Raw genomic sequence first — 21,585 nt, forward strand, 5'->3', positions numbered from 1 at the left:
TCCCTTGGAACACAGTCCAAGAGATTCTCGTTGCCTTTATTTTAAGAGCTGAAGTCTCTCACTGACATTGCAAGCCCAAGGACGGTCTCCTAACATCATTTTACAGCAGAATCATTCCTATTTCTTAGATCACATGGACAGATAATACACTCCATCTGTGTCAAACCTGGAAGTACGGAATGTAGGACAGTATGACAATGTGTGACAGTAACTCAACTACCAAATACAAAGAATAGAAGAGACCAGAAAGGAAAGTCAACACACTAAAACTTACTTCAACACTTTACTGGAATCACAGCATCATAAACCCTGCTTCCTCACAGTTTTAATACAGAACTGGTGCTAAGGGACAAGGGAGCAAAAATCGGATTTCTCCCTTGAAAGACCTGTCTGAATCAAAGCAAATTTCTACAGGCATCATTAGCAAGGTCAGTCCAGTTGCTAAAGAATAAAGTATCACTCCAGGTGGTGGCAGTGCACATCTTTAATTCCAGCACTAGGGAGGCAGAGGCAGGTGGATCTCTGTGAGTTTGAGGTCAGCCTGGTCTACATAGAGAGTTCGAGGACAGCCAGGGCGACAAAAGAAACCCTCTCTCAAAGAAAAAAAAAGGGGGGGGGGGGGGGACAGCGCCTAGAACCACTAACTTGGTAATTCCAAAATAATGACTTTAATGTAAGTGATCAAAATATCCTAAAGAAGGGGCATTTCTGGCAGTGATGGGTAAGAGGGAAAATCTTTGAGTTGTCTCTGCTAATATAAAAGATGCCTGTAAACATCAGAACTGCCTTCTGTGCCAACTTCATAATAATTGTTTTTAAGAGATTCATAAAATTAGATTATCCTATAACCTCTTCAAACTCAGTAATTAAATATGCAAAATTCACTTATGTAGGAGAGAAAAACTGAATTGTGCAGCTCAGTTGCAGACCTGTCCGGAGGAAAAAGAACTTAGGCTGACCCTGAGTCTTTCCCACTACCAACACCACAGTAAACTTTCAAAAATACATGGTAATTCTAAACACAGACATCACTGCCACCAGAGTACACAGTCTTACTTTGTAGAGATGCATACAATGTAAAGTAGATGGCTTTTCAACACCCCATAGAAATGAAATAGACAGCATGTACTTTAATTCACCACTCGACGGAATTCAACAGTGCATTCAATTAATACTACTAGATATACACCTTATTATACTGAAGTAGTTCTTGAATTTGGGTAATGATTTCTTCAAAATCCATACCTATTAACTAAAGTATAAGACAGCTTACCTCTGCAACTTTCAGAAACTCTGAGATCCTTGTCATTCTAGTCAAGAACTTCTTATAGATGTCAAGACCTTCTTTGCACTGGTTCTTTTTCATATCAAAATATTTTTCTGCCCAAAGAAGTATGAAAATACTCTTAGTTACACTAAAAAAACTTTTTTAAAGTTTCCTTAAAAAGGAAAAAGATTAGGCCGTATCGCCAAAAAGATCATAATTCTCTCAAAGGACTTACCCTACAACAAAAATTAGTGCTAGATTAGTTTGAAAACTTAAATTAGAATCAAGGTACTAGTATGTTAAAAATTGAAAAATTACTGGAAGGTACTCACATTACTATTTTGTTCACAATACTGCTTTGGGATATTTGCATGTAACACACATATTACTTCATTTAAAACACTAAAATCTATTTCTAAATATTTTACTAGTAATATACCAGTACTAACATTCTAAGACAGCAACTTTGTCCAATGTCACTTCAAAAGCTCCCTTAAATTTAATCTGTACACAGCAATACCAGGCTTCACATTTACCAATCATGAAGTTGATGACTATGACTTCCAGAGCTTTATTTGTTCAGGTATAAAAAAATAAGTATAATTTACCTGTCCTCATGGATTAAAGTACCCTTCCATATATCTGTGTTCCCCTGGTCTACGGAAACCACATTTCAATAAACTGTCAAGGGGAGGGGACATACTAGAGTAAAGTACTTAGCATCTGATAGTTAAGACCATGGCACTTTTTGTTGCTCCTTTTCTACTCCATTAAAACCTCAATTAAAAAAAGAAGAAAGAAAGAAAAAAAGGGGGGCTGGAGAAGTAGCTCAGAGGTTAAGAGCACTTGCTGCTATTCCCAAGGACCAGAATTCTGTCCCTGGCATCCATTTCCAACGGCTCACTACCGTGTGTTACTCCAGCTCCAGGAGATCCATCTGGCCTCCACAAGCACCTGAACTATAGACAGGTGTCATCCACACATAAGAGAGTCACACAAAAATATCCATTAATAAAAATAAAAATTAAATCAATCTTTGAGAGATGCATTTCTATGCAAAATTGACTATTTTAAATAATCTTGATATGTAAGAAAACACCACGAATTTCTAAAATCCCCCCAAAGTAAAAGGTACCAAAAAAAGAAGTAATGACTGGCCTAAAAATAATTATTGATTTCAAAATTAAATTTAGGGACTAGGGATATAGCTCAGAGATAAAGCATAATTTAAACATTAAAAAAAAAAAAACACCTCTGGTTTTAATCCCCAGCACACACATGTATGTGCCTTAAATTTAGGAGAAAAAGTTATATATACACACATACTAGTTTTGCAAGTTTCACTGTAGAATAAATATTGAGGAAATATACTTTTTCTGAGACAAAGAAATAAGAGGCTTTTCCATTTAAGTATATATAACATAAAATGTACTATCATGCCTCAATCTAATTTTACCAATTTTAAGTATTTCTAAAAATAAATGAAACAGTTCAAAAAAATTACTATTATATCAAAAAACAAAGTTTAATTAGCTGAATACTCTGGTTATAAAAATGAGAATTTATCCACTTGTGTGGATATACATATACATGCATATGTGCAGAAATAAAACTTTTTCTCCAAAAAATGTTTAACATGTCGCAATGGACTCCACAGCAGCTTAAGCAGCTACTCTGCCAGCATTGCTAATTCATGATACAAAAGTTATCTAAGATGTTGCAGTATTTACCCAATAAATTAATGATTCCTTCATTGTATGCTGCAAATAGTCTAATGGCATCTTTGAACAGGAGCATGAAGGCAGCATTTATTACCCCATTTGTAAGTTCATTACTATTAACCTAGGGGAAAATGGAAAATAAGATTAGCTTATCTCATATTTTATGACACTAACAAAATGATTCCTTACTAGTAAGACAATAAATTAAGACATGTCAGCTGATTAGGAAAACAGGGCTTATTTTTCTACTAGGATATACATTACATGTAAGTTTTCCAATACATGAGTTTTCTGATTTCTCAATCAGAATTACAGACAAATATTGTAAAACTCTAAGTAAAAAAAATTCAGAAGAAAGAAAACAAACAGCAAAACGCAACTTCTGAACATTCATTCTAGTTCAGAATTGTAACCCAAAGTGAAAATGTCATTTACCTTTTTAACTCCTGAAATCACTCACCTACATCTCAAGTCTCTTACACCTTTATTATAATGCTATAGGTTTACAAAGCATGCACTAAAACTATGAGTATGATCAAGTCATTATTTTTCTATACAATAAAGTAGAATACAAACACTAAAACAAGCAATTTTATAGAGACCAAACTATGTATTAAATGAAAAATATGTGGTCGGACCTTCTGAACCTCTATATAAACCAAAATAATGTTCGCTAAACACCAGTTTCCTGTGTCTTCCAGAGCCATAGTCTTCAAACAAGTGCTTATCTTCCTTTTTATGAAAGGAAAGATTTTAGGCTCTGGGAATTATATTCTCTTCTGTAGCAAATCCAGCACTACTACTGTAACACAAAAACAGCCACAGCATTATGCAAGCCAATCAAGAATCTGCCTACGAAAGAGTATTAATTTTACATATTAATAAAAGTGCATTCAATATGCACAAACAAAGAAAAGAATCTGCCTATGGGCCAACTAGTGCTACTGTGAACACTGAAATGTTAATTTCATAAAATTTTCAAATGTCACAAAACAAAAACTTTTCAACCATATAAAAATGGAAAAATGATAAAATGATTCTCAGTTCACTAGTTATTATAGTGTGACACTTTCTAGTCTATGAAACACCTGAGTAGTTTGTTGAACACTTAGTCAACACTCACTACCCAAATAACATCATTTAAAAACTCCAGGGACTACAATACCACTATGCAATACATAGCAATCTATCATAAATGAGATTTGAACCTCCTTTTATTTCTAAGTAGTTGCCATGCTTTGAGTCTTACCAAACAGAAGTGAAATACTGAAGAGGCTATGCACAAAAGAAATCCTTACATTTTTTAAATCTAAAGTTCCTGTGAAGAATTGTAATAAAGCACTTTGCCCATCACTTGTTTTAGTCTGTATAAACTAAAATTCTAGCACCAGAGAAAACCCCAACCATTACCCAAACAGTACTACAGCATGGAATAAAATTATGAAAACATGGGGATACAGTTATATTTTGAATTACAAAAGCATATCGACTTACATTAAAATCCAGAAGTGCATCCATTTGATTTTGGATAATTGGTACAGTCTTTAAGAGTTTTTCTGTGTTCATTGTTCTCATAACTCCATCAGCCCTAAATAAGAAAATAAACCAAAACCAATTCACCACTAGATCTCCCATTTGGTTCTCTATTTAAATAACCGGACTGTGATGAAATATCATATATTCTTAAGTCATTATTGAACTCTTTATCTCAAGTAAGGATTATATAAAAAGAATGTAAACCAACAGCTGAAAACCAGTGCTACCAAAAAGGGGAGAAGCATGTGTGTACGGAGAGACAGACGATCAGTAGTTAAGGGCATGGGTTAGTCTTCCAGAAGGCCTAGGTTCTATTCTTAGCACCCACATGGCAGCTCACAACCAGATGTAATACCAGATCTAGAAGATACAAACCCCTCTTCTGGTCTCTGTGAGCATAAAAAAAATAGTGTGCACACATACATGCAGAAAGAATACCCATTCATATAAAGTATTTTAAATGAAAGTAAAAATTGACATTATACAGCCAGGTGGATTGTGTAGTTATCATAAGAAATGGCATGAACTTCAATCATTCCTGTATGTAAAGGCAGATTTATACTTCTTTAAAAGCAAAAGAAACTATTGCCAGAAATCACTAAACAGTTAAGAACTACAGAGTCAGGAGTTAATTCCATTTAATTTATTCATAGCCAGGTCTGTAATCTCATTTCATACACAGATCAAGGCAGGAATATCACAAGCTCCAGGGCAATCTTTTGCAGAATAAAACCTTTAAACTTCTGGGAACAGGGCAGCCGGTAACCTAAGTTTACAGCATCTTTCTAGAAGCCTAAGAGCCCAAATTCCTGTCCCCAGAAACTCAGGTGGAGAAACAGGACAACTCCTGAAAGCTGTCTCTGACCTACACACACACCGTGGAACATGTGTGTGAGGGCATTCATACAACAACAATATAGAACAGTATGGAAAAGGGGTTCTGACAATGCAACTCAGCACTAGAGTGCTTGCCTACCAGGTCCTAAATACACTTCCCAATACTAAAGAGGGGTGGAGCACTGCTTATGAGTCAAACATCAGAGGCTTTTAAAAGAAAGTTATAAAGAAGTCAGTTTTACAAAATATATTTTTTATCATCACTCTAATCTAAGCCACACTAAGAACTATGTCAACAAGTTACATAAAGCAAGAGTTTAATGAAACAAATACTGGACTGCCTCAGCCAGCTATTGATCAGCTTTAGCCTGGCTAGCTTCACTAATACACCCATCAAATGTTCAACATTGTGTTCTCTCAGGTACCACACTGATTGACAGCAGCTGCTGGAATCTGAGAGAACAAAATTCCTCTTTGTAGCTTGTCCTTATTTACATAACTATCACACTCTCTTCCCAGAAACCATAACTTCTCATTTAATTCCTTCTTGCTGATGTTATTTTCTACTTTCTGGACATTTCTCCATCACAGGTATCTAAAATGTCTCAGTCTTCTTGGTTTAATTTAACATTTAAGTGAAGAACCAACCCAACTTTTCTATCGCAAAGTCTCTTTTATAGCAGTCATATATATGTATAGTATATTCACAGATATATTATCTCAACCCTTAGCTCCCAAATGAAAAGAGACTAAATTGACACTTCATTCTATGAAAATAACTTTAACCTTGTAACGATTTTGATCAAATATTACTACTGTAAACACTCTATTGCAAATACTTAATTTTCTTGCACCTTTCTCCCTTGCAGCCAGTCACTTAGCAAATTCAGTATCTTGGATAAACAAATAATTCATTCACATCCATACATGACTACAAATTAAAAAAAAATCCACAGGGGATGCAGTTGATGGTACAAGCTAGCCTAGCATGCATATAAATTCATTGGTTTGTAAAAATCACACCACTAGGCAAGCTGGCAGACACATAAATTCATGATTATCAACTTCACAAAAATAGGAAAGATTTCTACCAATCCTTATAGTCTTTTTTAGAGAACTCCAAAGTATCTTCAAACTTCCCTCTACTTCTGTATTTTAGCCTACCATCACAAACTCTCAGCTCATTAACTCTCAAAATGTTTCTTTCACTCAGAAATAGTCACATGGAAAACAGTTTATTCAACAGGGTTCAAGGAGTTAGATAGAAACCAGATTCCTATGAACCTCTCTACTACAATCTACAACATGCCTAAACATGTAACATAAAAATCTGCAGAAGTTAGTTTGGTAAACAATCCACCTATCCACCTCTCCTTGACTTAAAATGGCTTTAAAAAAAAAAAAACCAAAGAAACAAACAAAAACAACAACTTGATTTCATCTATTAAATGTCTTATATATGTCCACATTTTTCTGAAGATTTCTACTTTAAGCCAGGTTGTAGTAGCACATGCCTTTAATGCAAGCACTTGGGAGGCAGAGGCAAGTGGATCTCTGGGTCCAAAGCCAGCCTGGTCTGGTCTACAGAGTCAGGTCCTGGGCAGTCAGGGCTACACAGAGAAAATCTGTCTCCAAAACAGACAAAAACAAACAAACTCCCCTAAAAATTTCACTTGAGTTAAATAGTTTATAATTTCAAGAACAAGTTGAAGTACACAGGCAGCTGTTTAGGTCTCTAGGATGTATAAGCTAGAGAAGGCAGTTTAGCTGGAAAAGCATTCACCAGAAATTTCTGTGGTGTCACACTCATTGTTCCTTTAACTGCTCATCACACCACAAGGACACTTGCTCAACTATGTTCATAACAGCTTTATTTGTAATAGCCAGAACCTGGAAACAACCTAGATGCCCTTCAACCGAAGAATGGATAAAGAAAATGTGGTACATATACATAATGGAGTGCTACTCAGCAGTAAAAAACAATGACAGCATGAAATTTAAAGGCAAATGGATAAACTAGAAAAAAAATCATCCTGAGTGAGGTAACCCAGACCCAGAAAGACAAACATGGTATGTACTCACTCACAAGTGGATATTAGCTGTAAAGTAAAGGATAGCCATACTACAATCCACATACCAGAAAGGCTGGGTAACGAGGAGGGTCTAAGGGGGGACGCTTGGATCTCCCAGGGAAGGGGAAATAGAGATTTTGTGGGTGGACTGGGGTCGGGCAGAGATGGGAACATGAGGATCGGGTTGAGGGGTAGATGGAGGGGGAGAAAACTGAAAGGGATGACTGGAATGGGGGGCATTTCGGGGTCAGGTAGAAACCTGGAGCAAAGAAAAACTCCCAGGAGTCAACAAGGATGGCCCAGCTAAGATTCCTAACAATGGTGGATGCATAGTCTGAACTGGCCTTCTGTGACCAGAAGGACTTCAAATGGAGGAATTGGAACGCTGGCCCAGCCACACATCTTTGACCTACAGGGATGGAGGGGTGGGGTAGGGTGTTATGGGTAGCATGGAGATTGTGTGAGTCGCCAACCAATGACTGGTCCAGCCTCAGACCCATACCACCATAGTGAGCCCACCCCTGACACTGCCTGGAGTGCCAGGACTCAGAGGCTGGATAGCCCAGAGACCTAACCTAGGACAGAACCAAACACTATTGGAGGGAAAAAAAAAGTAAACATAATGATACCTAAGGATATTCTGCTATATTTACAGATTGGTGACTACCCCAATTGTCACCAGAGAGGTTTCATCCATCAAATGATGGAAACAGATGCAGAGATCCAGAACCAAGCATTGGACCGAGCTCAAGAATCCTGCTGAAGACAGAGAGCAGATTGTACCAGCCACAGTTGGTCGAGGACATCACAAAGGAACCCACAGAAACAACTAACCTGGGCTCACAGGAGCTCGCCGAGACTGAACTGACAACCAGGGAGCCTGCATGGGATCAACGTAGGCCCTCTACATCTGTGTGACAATTGTGTGGCTTCGTCTATCTGTGGGACTCCCAGCAGTGGGAACAGGTCCTATCTCTAATGCTTTGGCTGGCTTTTGGGAACTAGTCTTCATACTGGGTTGCCTTGCCAGCCTTAACACAAGGGGAGGAGCTTAGTCCTACCTCAACTTGCTCTACTGATACCCATGGGTGGCCTGCCCTTTTCTGAACAGAAATTGAGGAGAAGTAGATTGGGGTAGGAAGTGGGGAAGGGAGGGGATGGAAGGAGAAGGGGGAGGAGAAACTTCATCAGGATATAAAATGAATGAATACATTTAAAAAAAAAAAATCTTCAATGGCTCTTTCCTGAGCTACCATGATACAGCCTAAGGAAAAAAGCTGCCTATAAGACACTACTAGACATCAAAGTACTAGTCAATTATTCATGTGATTAGTTCTTGTGCTTAGATGATCAGCACTCATAATGCAGAAAAACTAAACTCAACTTTTATACGCATGACGTCTCAGCTGGAAAAGGCACACACATAAGGGTGGGAAAAGAGACCCAATTTCATAAAGCTGTCTTCTGACCTCCACACATGTGCCATGGCATACACAGCTACCACTCCACTATGCACACAGGATGATAACTCATTTTTGGAAAAAAAAAAATATATGTAAGTGGACACTGTAGGCCCTGGCCTGAGAGCCGCAGTCACTCCCAAAGCCATCTACCTCTAAGTGGCTTATAGCAGCATGTTCCCAATGGCAGGGCCTAGGATCCAAAGGGCGCAGTTCTCAGCCCTGGGCTCCTGAAATGAGTGCTATGAAAGTGAACCCCTGATTTCCCCTGTGACACAAGCACTCTTTGCCCTCTGCCTAGTTTTGTCTAGATTTTGGTATGAGGTATAAAGCTGAGCAATACAGGTGATCACCAACAAGCAACCCCAGCCCAACTGCTTAAACTATATCAAGATGGGCTTTGTCATGAGTTGTACTGTGAGCATGGCAGCCAGGGTGCTCTTCATCACCTTTTCATGCCTCGGGATCAAGAACTAATGGGCAGCAGTGGAAAACTATGATGCATATTGGTGGCACCTTTGGCACATTTAAGACCATCACAACAGCCACACAATGCAGGTGGTGTCTGGACATCTGTACTTTCTCATCCATCTCAATCCTTGTACTATGACGACGTTTTTTTCTTCTCAAGAAAGAAGGAGGGAGAGATGGAGAGGGAGAGGGAAAGAGAGGGAGAGGGAGAGGGAGGGAGGGGGAGAGAGAGAGACAGAGACAAAGAGACAGAGATAGAGAAAGAGACAGAGACAGAGACCAGAATTAATAAAGAAAACTGGTGACGGCCCTGCCTTTCTCCTCTGTAACCCTTGGATTATAGGCATACGCTATCACAACCGGCCACAAACAGTAAAGGAAAGAATGAATGGAAAGACATCTTATGTTTATTAGAAACTAAATGTGCTACAAGTGGCCCAGACAGATCTACACATTCAGTGATTCCTACTTTAAAATCCTGGCTGCAAGCAAGACGAGGACTCAGGAGGCAGAAGCAGACAGATCTCCTGAGAACTCAAGGCCAGCCAGGGAAACACGAGGCCCTGTCTGTAACCAAAAGAACTAATTAAAATTCTTGGCTGTTTTACCTACCTACCAAAATTGACATACTGATCCTAAAACGCCTATGGAATTGCAAAGTAACCAGAAAAACTAAACATAATCAACTGAGTGGGTGGGAAATAGAGATGGGGGCTAGGGGAAGAAAATATAAGAAATGAAATCATACAGTAGGGTTATGTCACATAATTTTGTAAACATACTAAAAATTAACTATAAATTTTAAAAGGATGAATTTTTAATCATGAGAACTGTAACTCAATAAAGTTGTTATAATGATAAATAGAACTTTAAAAAAATTCTACACTACAAAAAGTATATGGCATTCCTCCAACTAAAAATAAAGTTTAACTATAAAACTGGGTAAAGTTCTGTAATTCACAATGTATAATTCTTGTTTTGTAGTATTTGATATCCGAATTAGAAATGAAAATATAACTCACCCTCTCTTCACTTTTGTGAAATCGAATGCAACTTGTCTGTATGAAACTGCCTTTTCATTTAGATATCTACTATACCGTCTAATAAATGTAGACATATCATACCCTGTAAAACAAAGTTTCATGAATGATTAAAATCTAAACTTTATCTATTAAAACAACTTTATAATTCAACAGCAAAAAATTATATCCCAACTACATTCAGTGATGCAAATTAGGTAATAATAAGTTTCATACTAAGTTCCTAAAATTTTTTAGAGTCATATTAAAAGTCAAGTGTATTATATACGGCTTTAAAAACTTTTCCCATACAATTTCACTAAAAATAAGTCTATTTTGCTTCATCTGACCCATATGCCTATACTTGACTTTTCTGGAGTTAGAAAAACATGTTCCATTTCATGATTTAAGAACCTCAGAACTCAATCTTAACACCTAGCAGAACCATAATTCCACCCCTCAAATCAAATCAAGTTTCTATTTTTATAGTTGCGAAACCTTTAGCTGTGTATTATTTAGGACAAGTGTACTCACATGTGCCAACCTTGTAAGAAATAAGAAAAGCACTGTCCCATAAAAAGGAAAGTAATATGTATATTGAAGACAGAGTTTTATGAGTATTTTCAATAAATTGTAAATTTATATAAATCATTCTAACACTGTTTCATCATAATCAGCAACATCTCATCAGTATTATTTTTTAAGATACCAGAAACCATGTATTTTAGCTACTGTCTGGGTCAAAGGTCTATAAATTTTTGCTCCTTGATGAAAAATAAGTCAGTTTCTTTTAACTCGGCTTCTTCAAACAGATTGAATTTGACTTGATCGCTGCTTTGTAAAAAGACAATAACAACACGCATGTGGGCATACACACATGCGCGTGCAAGCGCATGTACAACTTGATTTGGTATTTAGAAAGTCAGAACAAAACAGACAAAGGGGAAAAGGAATTACTGCTGCCACCCAGTTTCATCCCTGTTAATGTACTTGATAAAACGCTATTGGGTTTGTGGTCCATGCTGTTCCCTCCCCTAATCTAGTCTTCCTTATCTTGACAGGGAAAATACTTCCTGCTCTTCAAGCCTCAATCAACTTACTTAAAAGTTCTCATTAACCTTTCATGCTCCAGTATCATTCCCTCAAATATAACTAGTAGCTACTGATTATAAAGCAGGTCTATCCTACTGACTAGACTAGTTTGCTTATAGTTTATACACCAGACTCCACCCAACAAAACACTGGTACACTAGTTATCAAAATTACTTTCCAAAAATCTCAATGAACAAATGTTAACTATTATTTAATATTATTGCTAAAAACTTTATAGAATATATATTTATTTGTTTGTTTTGGTTTGTCAAGAGAGGGTGTTTCTCTATGTAGCCTTGGTTGTCCTGGAACTCACTTTGTAGACCTCAAACTCAGAGATCCAACTCTCTCTGGCTCCCAAGTGCTGGGATTAAAGGTGTGTACCACCATCACCTGGCTAGAATGTATGTTTTAAAAACATATATAAATAAGTGTATGTATGTGTCTGTCTGTATACATGTGTGTCTGTGTATGTGTGCATGTTCCTGGCTACTGCATGCACATGAAGGCCAAAGGACAACTTGCAAAATTCTGTTCTTTCTTTCCACCATGTAGGTCTGGGAATCAACCAGGGTCAGGTTTGGCAAGAGGTGCCCTTATCTACTGGGCCATCTCACCAAGAATATATTCTATAAGGTAGGCTGAAATGCTAAACAACTAATCTACCTCTTCATAAAAAGAATAAAAGTCTAAAAATCTTTACCACTAACTACTTAATTTCTGGGTCTTGAAAGATGGCTATGTGGTTAAGAGGCCCAGCTTCTCTTTCTTACAAAGAACCAAGATTCAACTCCCAGCACCCACATGGCAGCTAACAACCATCTGTAATTCCAGTTTCAAGGGATCGAATGCCCTTATCCAGCCTCTGTAGGCACACACATAAAATAAAAATACAAGTTAAAAATAGTAAGACAAATTTATTTAATTTTTCACCTCAAGGAAATGAAAATTAGTAACTAATGAAACAAAAACCATCTGTATGTTTAGACTCTATAGCTACTGTTTGTATACATTTTTTTTCACCAAAAGATTTAAAGTAAAAGTTAAACAAGAACCAAGAAGTATCAATAAAAAGATCTGCAAGCACCAGGCAGTGGTGCTCCATGCCTTTAATCCCGGCACTCAGGAGGCAGAGCCAGGTGGATCTCTGTGATTTTTCCAGGCCAGCCTGGTCTACAGAGCAAGATCCAGGACAGGCACCAAAAATACACAGAGAAACTCTGTCTGGGGGGGGTGGGGGGGGGTGGGGTGTGGTGTGGTGTGGTGTGCAAGCAAAGCAGGATATGATGGTCATGCCTATAATTCCAACACTTGGGAGGCTGAGGCAAAGGACTGCCATGAAGTGAAGTCCAGGCCTGCCTGAGCTACTAAGACCCTGTTTCAAAAAAACAAAACAAAAGCAAAAGCAACAAAAAAATGGAGAAGATAAACAAGCAGTTTCTATCTTCCCTGAAAGAGAAGCCCCATTTTTATTATACCTGTCAGTCTGTTCTGTAGTTTTAATTTTTAAAAATATTCTTAATGCCGGGCAGTGGTGGCGCACACCTTTAATCCCAGCACTCAGGAGGCAGAGCCAGGCGGATCTCTGTGAGTTCGAGGCCAGCTAGGTCTACAGAGCGAGTTACAGGACTGGCACCAAAACTACACAGAGAAACCCTGTCTCAAAAAACTAAAAAATTCTTAATATTACAAAAAAGGGAGTATTGCTATTTTCCCCCTTAATATGCTCCTCTTATTAAAATAAACTGAATGAGGGGTGGAAGAAAGGCCTCAAAGGTTAATATCTCTTGCTATTCTTACAGAGGACCAGAGTTCCCAGCACTCACAATCACCTCCAACTCCAGCTCCATAGGATCTGATGCCCTCTGCCTTCTTCTGGCTTCCAAGGGAAGCCACACATGTGTGTGCATCCAAATATGCAGATATATACACACATAACATAAATAAATAAATCTTTTAAAATTAAATAATATTAATTAATTAAATTCTGTAACACTGGTTCCTATGCATTTATATTCCAGAATCACTGGAAGCAGACTCATTATAAGCAGTATTTCCGTTCATGCTAAGTCATACTTGCATTGAGCAAAAGGAAACATGCAATGAACTAAATGCACCAAGTTCTTCTCATTTTGCCACTGTGAGAACTATAGTCTCGGCACTCATTACCTCACTATAGGACAGGACAATGACAATGACTACAGTCTCAATGGCTTCAAAAATCAGGCTCTCTGACCCAACTTCACCTCGGGCTGTTGTCCTTACAGCACACACTTTCTTCTCCCCTACAAAATCTTTCCCAGGTTCCTTACTACATTATAAAATTTAAGCCCATCAAAGCCTTCTGTTTGGTTTTGAATAGCTTCTTGAGGGCTGTCTACCACTACATGTTCTCCAATGTGTCATACATACATTCGGTTCATACTCATTTTTCCTATCACAATCTTGAATATTTCAAAACTTGTACATCTGTACAAGTGAACTTAAAATAAGGGATATCTTCCACCTCTCCAAGCCCTGAACAGGTCTCACCTCTGAAGATACTTCCCAGATTGAACCTCTCTGTTAATATTACCAAATAGGTTAGCAATCCTTTTGTGGTCCTTCCTAGCTCTGACAGTCTATAATATTAATGTCCCAGTTCTGGACAACAGACCCATTAAGACAGAATGGACATTGATGGTTATAACCAAATATGGCAATTTAAAGTGACTAGATTCAAAATGGAAAAAGGGGAACTGTTAAGAGAAGCACAGGAGGTATCAGGTGGGCGTGCTCAACTCAAAATCTGTACTTGTGTAAAAGTGTTGTTATGTAACATATATTGAATATAGACCATGAAAAATTAAATAAGTTAAATAAAAAAGGAACAGTCATGTTATCAATGTCAATAACACTATACTCAACTTTGTCCCTATAATGTATAATGTCAACTATATTTCTTATAATAAAACAAAACCAGAAAGCAGCGGGAACAGTTAAGGTAAACATTCATATAGTGTGCCTGGCATTATCCTAAGCACTTTAGGGTTAGTTATTAACTAAGTTAAGCCACATAACAACTACTGGGCAGTGACTATCATCATTTCTAATTTTACAGACAGCAACAAACACAGAGGTCAAGTAAACTTGCTCAAGTCCATGTAGTTCTAAATGGTAAAGCATTGGCAGTGCAGTTCCAGAGTCCATGTTTGCAAACACCCTGCACTGCCTCTCAGAGATTAAGGTGCTAACTACAACATCAACCTTAATTAAAAGGCATTCACTAAAATGTGATTTGAAACATCAATATGTTAATATAGTTAAATGCTGCAATAATCATTATATGGGGTTACTCTTGGTTTTTTCAGAAAAAAAAAGTCTTTACCTTGCAATCCACTTTTATCCAAAAAATTGCTTAAGTTAAACAATGTGTTTCTTGAAGCCAAATACTGAATGAAACGCTGGAAAACAAACAATTATAAAAAATTATGGTACTGCCATCTTATAAACTTTTAATTTGAAAGTAGGAGGAAAGTGATGGTTAACCTATTTCAGTGAGCTTATTTCAATTTCCCATCCTCACATAAACATAAAAACGTAATAGTTTTCATCAGTACAGACATTTATTACAACCTGGTGACCACACCTGCAATACTAAAGTCAAAATAATTAAATGAATTAAGCACTTATAAACTACGATCAATACTTGTCTTTACTATAGCATAGCAGGACACATAAGAATAACCAGATCATTTCTGTACTTTTTAACTCATTTATTTATTCTGTTTTGTATGACATGCCATGACACATATGGGGAGGTCAGAGGACAACCTCCGGGGGTCAGCTCCATCCTCCCCGATGCAAGTTCTAGAGAACAAACTTAGATGCTCACACTTGGGAGCAAGTGGCTTTGCCTACTGAACTGTTTCAGCAGCTCTATTTTTTATTTTTAGACAGAGCCTTACACATTATTTCACCCAGCTTCATCTTAAGCACTGGGCTCTGGGGATCCAAACTCAGGTCTCCATCTTGGCACAATAAGCACTTTACTCACCAAGCTGTCTCTCTAGCTCCAACAGCTGGATTTTCAGAGGTCCCAATTTTTGTGATTTTTAAAAACCAAAATATTCCTAATCATACAAGACAATGTTAAAGAGAACTCCTTCTTCACTGACTAGGTTAAAACACATTAAACCACTCACTTCAGGGTTTATGATACAATCACAGCATCATGGACTCCATTGAAAACACAGCTCTTTAATCTCATTTCCTCCATCTCTCACCAAAGGTGACTACTTAGTTGAAGCAGGCATAGTTTCTACATACTTTCTGACAATTTATGTATGTACACACTGATGCAATTTTATACTATATTTGAAATTTACAGGCTAAGTGTAATGCACTCCTAAGACTCAGGAGCCTAAGAAAATAGGATGAAGAATCTGAAGCAAGCCCTGGCTACAACAAAAAAGTAAGTTAGATATGGTGTACAACAAACATGGAATTCAACAGTCAGATACTGGCACAAGTTCAAGAATAGCCATGGATATGATATAAAGTGAGTTCTAGGCAAGCCAGGAATGCACAGCAAGACTTTCAAACAAACAAACAAAACACTTTTTTTTTTTTTTGGTTTTTCGAGACAGGGTTTCTCTGTGTAGCTTTGTGCCTTTCCTGGAACTCGCTTTTGGAGACCAGGCTGGCCTCGAACTCACAGAGATCCCGCCTGGCTCTGCCTCCTGAGTGCTGGGATTAAAGGCGTGCGCCACCACCGCCCGGCACAAAACACTTTTAAAAATTAATTTACAGAAGTACCATATAGTACTCTTTTTCAATATGTACAACTCAACAAAATGATCCCCTACTACACATCTACTATAAATAGCCTAGTATTCCAACAACTGCATAGCTATTCGTTTATAGATATTTAGTCCCTCCTAAAATTCTCTATTAACAATACACTGCCATCTTTGTATTTGGTATCCACATGCAAACCACTGTCAGGATATACCTTAGGCTGGACTATTAGGCTAGTGTTTATAAAAAGTACATCTCTTCAAACAAACACCCTCAAAATGTTCTCCAAAGTGACCATAGTACATTACCCTAACTGTACTTCAATACAACTCCAGACACACAGAGGGGAACGTCTCTCATTTCACTTCTTCGGGTTCCCTTTCCCCTCCCCACTGTTTCCAAACATGTAGTAGCTTACTACCAACTACACTGTCCCCCGTCTGACCTTCATATGACATCACCCCAAACTGACAAGCAAGCATTTTATAAATGAGACCTATGTTTCATCTTTATCCTGAAAAAAGCCTGTTTTAAAAACATAAAAACATCATAACTGTGATTTTTTACAGGCTTTCATAACATTTTTTCTTCCCTTCATACTCTAGTATAACATGTATTTTATATCAAGACATTTCAGACAAGTCTTTAGGAGTAATAAATCTCATGGCTTTAATGAAGTTTTGATTTATGTCTCTAAAAGCAACCTAGTAACTCAAGCATTATGCCACCCATCTGACAAATAGCAAGGTTTCACAGTCTCTCATTTGGTGTAGTTCAGAACTCACCATCCTAAAAGTATCATTTCAAAAATGCCAAAATTTTGTAATGTTGAAGCTGCCTGATAGGTACATAAGCAATTAATACAATAGCCTTTCTGATTCAGTATGCTTGAAATTTTTCATAATAAAATGTTTAAAAGCACTATACTTCCTTTTTTGGAACCTTTATCTACAAATTTTAGTCACCAACAATTTATTATGCTGTAATGTATTCTTTCTTAAACTGTGGGTAAGACTGCATATGGTTAATAGAACTGAACATGGGAGTTGTGAAAACTCTGACAACAGTAAAAGGGTTCTAAATGAGCAAGAACCAAAATTAATTTAAAATAAAAAACATACCAATGGGCTGGAGAGATGGCACAGAGGTTAAGAGCACTGGCTGTTCTTCTAGAGGTCCTAAAATCAATTCCCAGCAACCACATGGTGGCTGGCTCACAACCATCAATAATGAGATCTGGTGTCCTCTTCTGGCATACAGGCATATTGTATACATAATAAATAAATCTTTAAAAAAAATACTAAATCCAGTGTTTCTGGAAGCACTCATTTGGTTATGAACACATAACACACTCACTTTGCTCTGTGCATGCCATCACACCATTGGACACCAACTAATGCTGCCTGAATGTCTCGCTCAGATGAGACCACTTGTGTCATGAACTACTGTGACTTCACATATACACAAAATTTTCTGCTCTTATACAATCATGATATAATTATGAAAAAGAATTGTGGGGCGTTTACCCACCAACCCCACAGTTCCCCAGAGTTTTCTTGAGTGCAAGCAGCAGGAAATATTAGATAGAAGGATTTAGATTGTGGAGATAAACAGAGAATACATGATAGCCTGGTGAGGGCCTGGAACCTATTCCAACAGCCCTGATTGTCTCTGCCCCAGGGTATTTATAGAAACGCCAAGGGGTGGAGCAAAAGACCTCCCCCCAGCACAGCCAAGTGCAGACCATCTCAGACACCTGCACTAAGGTCCGTGATCCAATCATCCTCTCTATGAAGACCTGCTGGGTAAAGCCACAAGGAACCTGAAAATGGGCTCCCACAAAGAAACCTCTTAATATTTTCTGTCATTCCTCAGCATATATCATCTGAATAATCTTTAGATGTCACTGTGTCAGAATGTTTGATTTTAAAAATTTTTGTTTGAGTTAACTCGAGTTTCAAACAAAAAAACATTAAAGGCCATTGAAATGACCCAGCCAAGTATAAGTGTTTGCTGTCAAGCCAGATAATCTGAGTTCAATCCTCAGAGACTACAGTGAAAGGACTCAGAGACTACAAATTACTCTCTGAAACTGTCCTCTGACCTCCACACATAGTGTATGTGTGCACATGCAAACAAACAGAAATACAGGTAATTTTTAAAATTTGGTTTAAGATTAGGAAAAAATTTCTAACAATTTCTGAGACATCCCTAAGCATATTTCTGCCATTCTGTAGAATGTATAATGAGAAGTGGCTTTCTCAACATTGATGATTCTAAAATCAATGTATCAATCAACTGTAAAAACTCTGAAGATGTTTATATCCTGCAATATCAAATATTTATCCGACATAAGTTACTTTTTCGACTTTCTTCCCTTATTTACTGTGTGTTCATGATGTGTGCGGGGGTAGAGTGGGGAGAGTGGGGAGGTGGGTAGAAAGCACAGTGCATGTGTGGAGGGTCAGAGGAGGACAGCTTGCAGGAGCAGGTTCTCTCCTGCCACCATGGACATACCATGTACTAACTCAGGTTGTCAAGCTTGACACTTTCACCTGCTGAGCTATCTTACCAGCCTCACAATTTAATTCTTTTTTTTTTTTTTGGTTTTTCGAGACAGGGTTTCTCTGTGTAGCTTTGCGCCTTTCCTGGAACTCGCTCTGTAGACCAGGCTGGCCTCGAACTCACAGAGATCCACCTGGCTCTGCCTCCCGAGTGCTGGGATTAAAGGCGTGCGCCACCACCGCCCGGCCACAATTTAATTCTTTATGTGAATACAAAAAATCATATTTACGCCATTAACATACAACTTGAGTATTTTAATGAATGATAAAGTTTTATATAAAATTGTTTAAAATATACTTCTTTATACTTTGTTATCAATATAAAGTATATTATCAGTATAAAGTATAGGATCTGTATACCTAATTTCTTTTTTTACATTTTTTTTTTACATTTTGTGTGTATGTGTACACTCATACCACAGCCCACTTGTCGGAGTAAGAAGACAACATTGTGCAGTTATTCTCTCCTCCTAGAATGTGAGGTCTGGGGATACAACTCAGGAGGCCAAGCTTGTAGCAAGTGCCTTAACTCACTAAGCCATTCCACTAGACCTAATATACATGTTTTATATACCCATATACCTGAGATCACATAAAACTCTCTTGGGCAAAGGGGAGTCATGAGTGGAAAAGTTTAAGAAGCCTAGGTTAATTTTACTTATTCATTCTGGTATTTTCATAATACTGACAAGAAATGTAAAGCAGACAGAAATGACTTGTTCAAGCCACTTAACTATTATGCAGAAAATAAGATAGGAGTTCCTAGCTATCCCATGTTAAGACCCTGAGACAGAATCAACCTTTAGAGATTTTTCTTTCTGTGTCCAGGTTTCTCTACCTTAAATTAACACTAGTGGCAATTGGGACAGATCATCCCTTGATTCTATCCTATCTATTACAAGAATAGCCATGACCTCTACCTACCAGGTAATAGCAGATCTCTTCTAGTTGTAAACAAATGTTCTAGGGTGAAACATTATTTCCTTCCCTGATAAGAGCTACCATTCTATGGTATTCCCATAACCACAGCATAAAGGAACCCTATGTACACCTTGTCACAGGCTACAGAGTTGCCAGTGGATAAACCTGAGTTGAGAAGAAAAAAGAGAAAGAAGAGTGCAGGGGGAAAGATGGGAGAAACAAAGCAAGGCGCACACTTAGCTGCCTTAGGGGAAGTAAACAGGAGTTTATGTACAAAGCACAGTGAAATGCTCTTTTGCCTATCTGTTGGCTAACTGTTAGAAATAGCAGTCAACTTTCTATTTTCCTTTATATCAACACTGGTTTGCAGTACCACTGCCTCATTTACAACATCTGAAAACTAACGCTGATACTCTGCCTCTTTGCCTGGTATTAGAGTTGGTTGTATTTGTGGCTCCTGAAATTCTTCAGAATGAATACCCTTAAGCAAACACATTGTGTTAAAAGTAGAAACTACTACTATAGTTGAGGCCAAAATGTTTTGAGTTACATTTAAGCTAGCATACCCTAACACTTCTATCAGATCTATGAATTGGCTGGAATGAGTTTAAAAGCAACTGGGTAACACATGTCCTTAACAGTTGCTGCATGATTGCCTAGTACACATTTTAGGCAGCACTTGCAGAAGCCATTTTTAAAAACTACAAACAAATCTCAATATGAGGCTATAATATGAATAATCTGAAAGCTCAATTTCCAGTATGGATATTAGTTAAGAAAATTGAAAAAGCCGGGCGGTGGTGGCGCACGCCTTTAATCCCAGCACTCGGGAGGCAGAGGCCGGCGGATCTCTGTGAGTTCGAGGCCAGCCTGGGCTACCAAGTGAGTTCCAGGAAAGGCACAAAGCTACACAGAGAAACCCTGTCTCGAAAAAACCAAAAAAAAAAAAAAAAAAAAAGAAAATTGAAAAAAAAAAACACACAATTTTATAAGCAGAGGTGGTGCACTCAGGAGGCAGAGGCAGGTGGATCTCTATGAGTTCAAGGACAGCCTGGTCTACAGAGAAGCCTGGTCTACAAAGAGGGTTCCAGGAAAAAAAAAAAGGAGGGGGGGGGGTGGCTGGAGAGATGATGGCTCAGCTGTTAAGAGCACCTGCTGCTCTTCCTGAGGATTCAGGTTCCATTTCTAGAACTCACATTGCAGCTCACAACTGGAACTCCAGTTCTAGGGGACCTGTTACCCTCACACGGACATACATTCAGGCAAATCACCAATGCATATAAAATAAAAATAAATTATTAAAAAAAGAAAAAAACTGGATTATAAAACTATTTGACGATGATAAACAATACAGAACATGGTGATACTTATAATAAGTGGAACACACAAACAAGCCAAATACAGTTTTGTATCCAGAGTATGATTACTGCTACAAAAAAAAAACAACAAACAACAACAACAAAAAAAACCAACCAACCAACCAACCAACAAACAAAAAACTGTTTCAGACAAGAACCAGATTCTTTCAGACAAGAACCAGAAGGGAGGGCTGGGAGGTGGTGGTGCATGCCTTGAATCCCAGCACTCATGAGGCAGAGCCAGGTGAAGCTCTGTGAGTTTGAGGCCAGCCTAGTCTACAGAGTGAGCTCCAAGACAGGCACCAAAACTACACAGAGAAACCCTGTCTCAAAAAACCAAAAAACAACCAGAAGGGAATACAAAATGTGCCAGGAATTAAGATTTGTTGGAGTAATATAGCTGCAGGAAAATTCCTCTTTAATTCTGGACTGTAGTAATGCTGAATTGGTCAAAGAAGACCAGAGTTTCCCCGATAGTAAGTAAATGA

At 37.9% G+C, this 21,585-nt stretch overlaps 1 protein-coding gene across 12 annotated transcripts in view; it reads right to left on the minus strand.

The window, feature by feature from the left end:
- Positions 1 to 21,585, minus strand: part of Picalm (phosphatidylinositol binding clathrin assembly protein) — a 92,940-nt gene that overhangs the window by 34,758 nt on the left and 36,597 nt on the right. For all 12 annotated transcript variants that reach the window (XM_052762230.1, XM_052762227.1, XM_052762225.1 and 9 more), the window contains exons 3-7: positions 14,843 to 14,918; positions 10,387 to 10,489; positions 4,483 to 4,576; positions 2,998 to 3,109; positions 1,274 to 1,380 (exon numbers count right to left, since the gene is read on the minus strand). In XM_052762230.1, coding sequence (XP_052618190.1) covers positions 1,274 to 1,380; positions 2,998 to 3,109; positions 4,483 to 4,576; positions 10,387 to 10,489; positions 14,843 to 14,918 — 492 coding nt within the window. The remainder of the gene's footprint in view (positions 1 to 1,273; positions 1,381 to 2,997; positions 3,110 to 4,482; positions 4,577 to 10,386; positions 10,490 to 14,842; positions 14,919 to 21,585) is intronic.

This window comes from Peromyscus californicus, unplaced genomic scaffold, assembly GCF_007827085.1.
Source record: "Peromyscus californicus insignis strain IS unplaced genomic scaffold, ASM782708v3 Scaffold_4__1_contigs__length_199733344, whole genome shotgun sequence".
Lineage (NCBI taxonomy): Eukaryota > Metazoa > Chordata > Mammalia > Rodentia > Cricetidae > Peromyscus > Peromyscus californicus.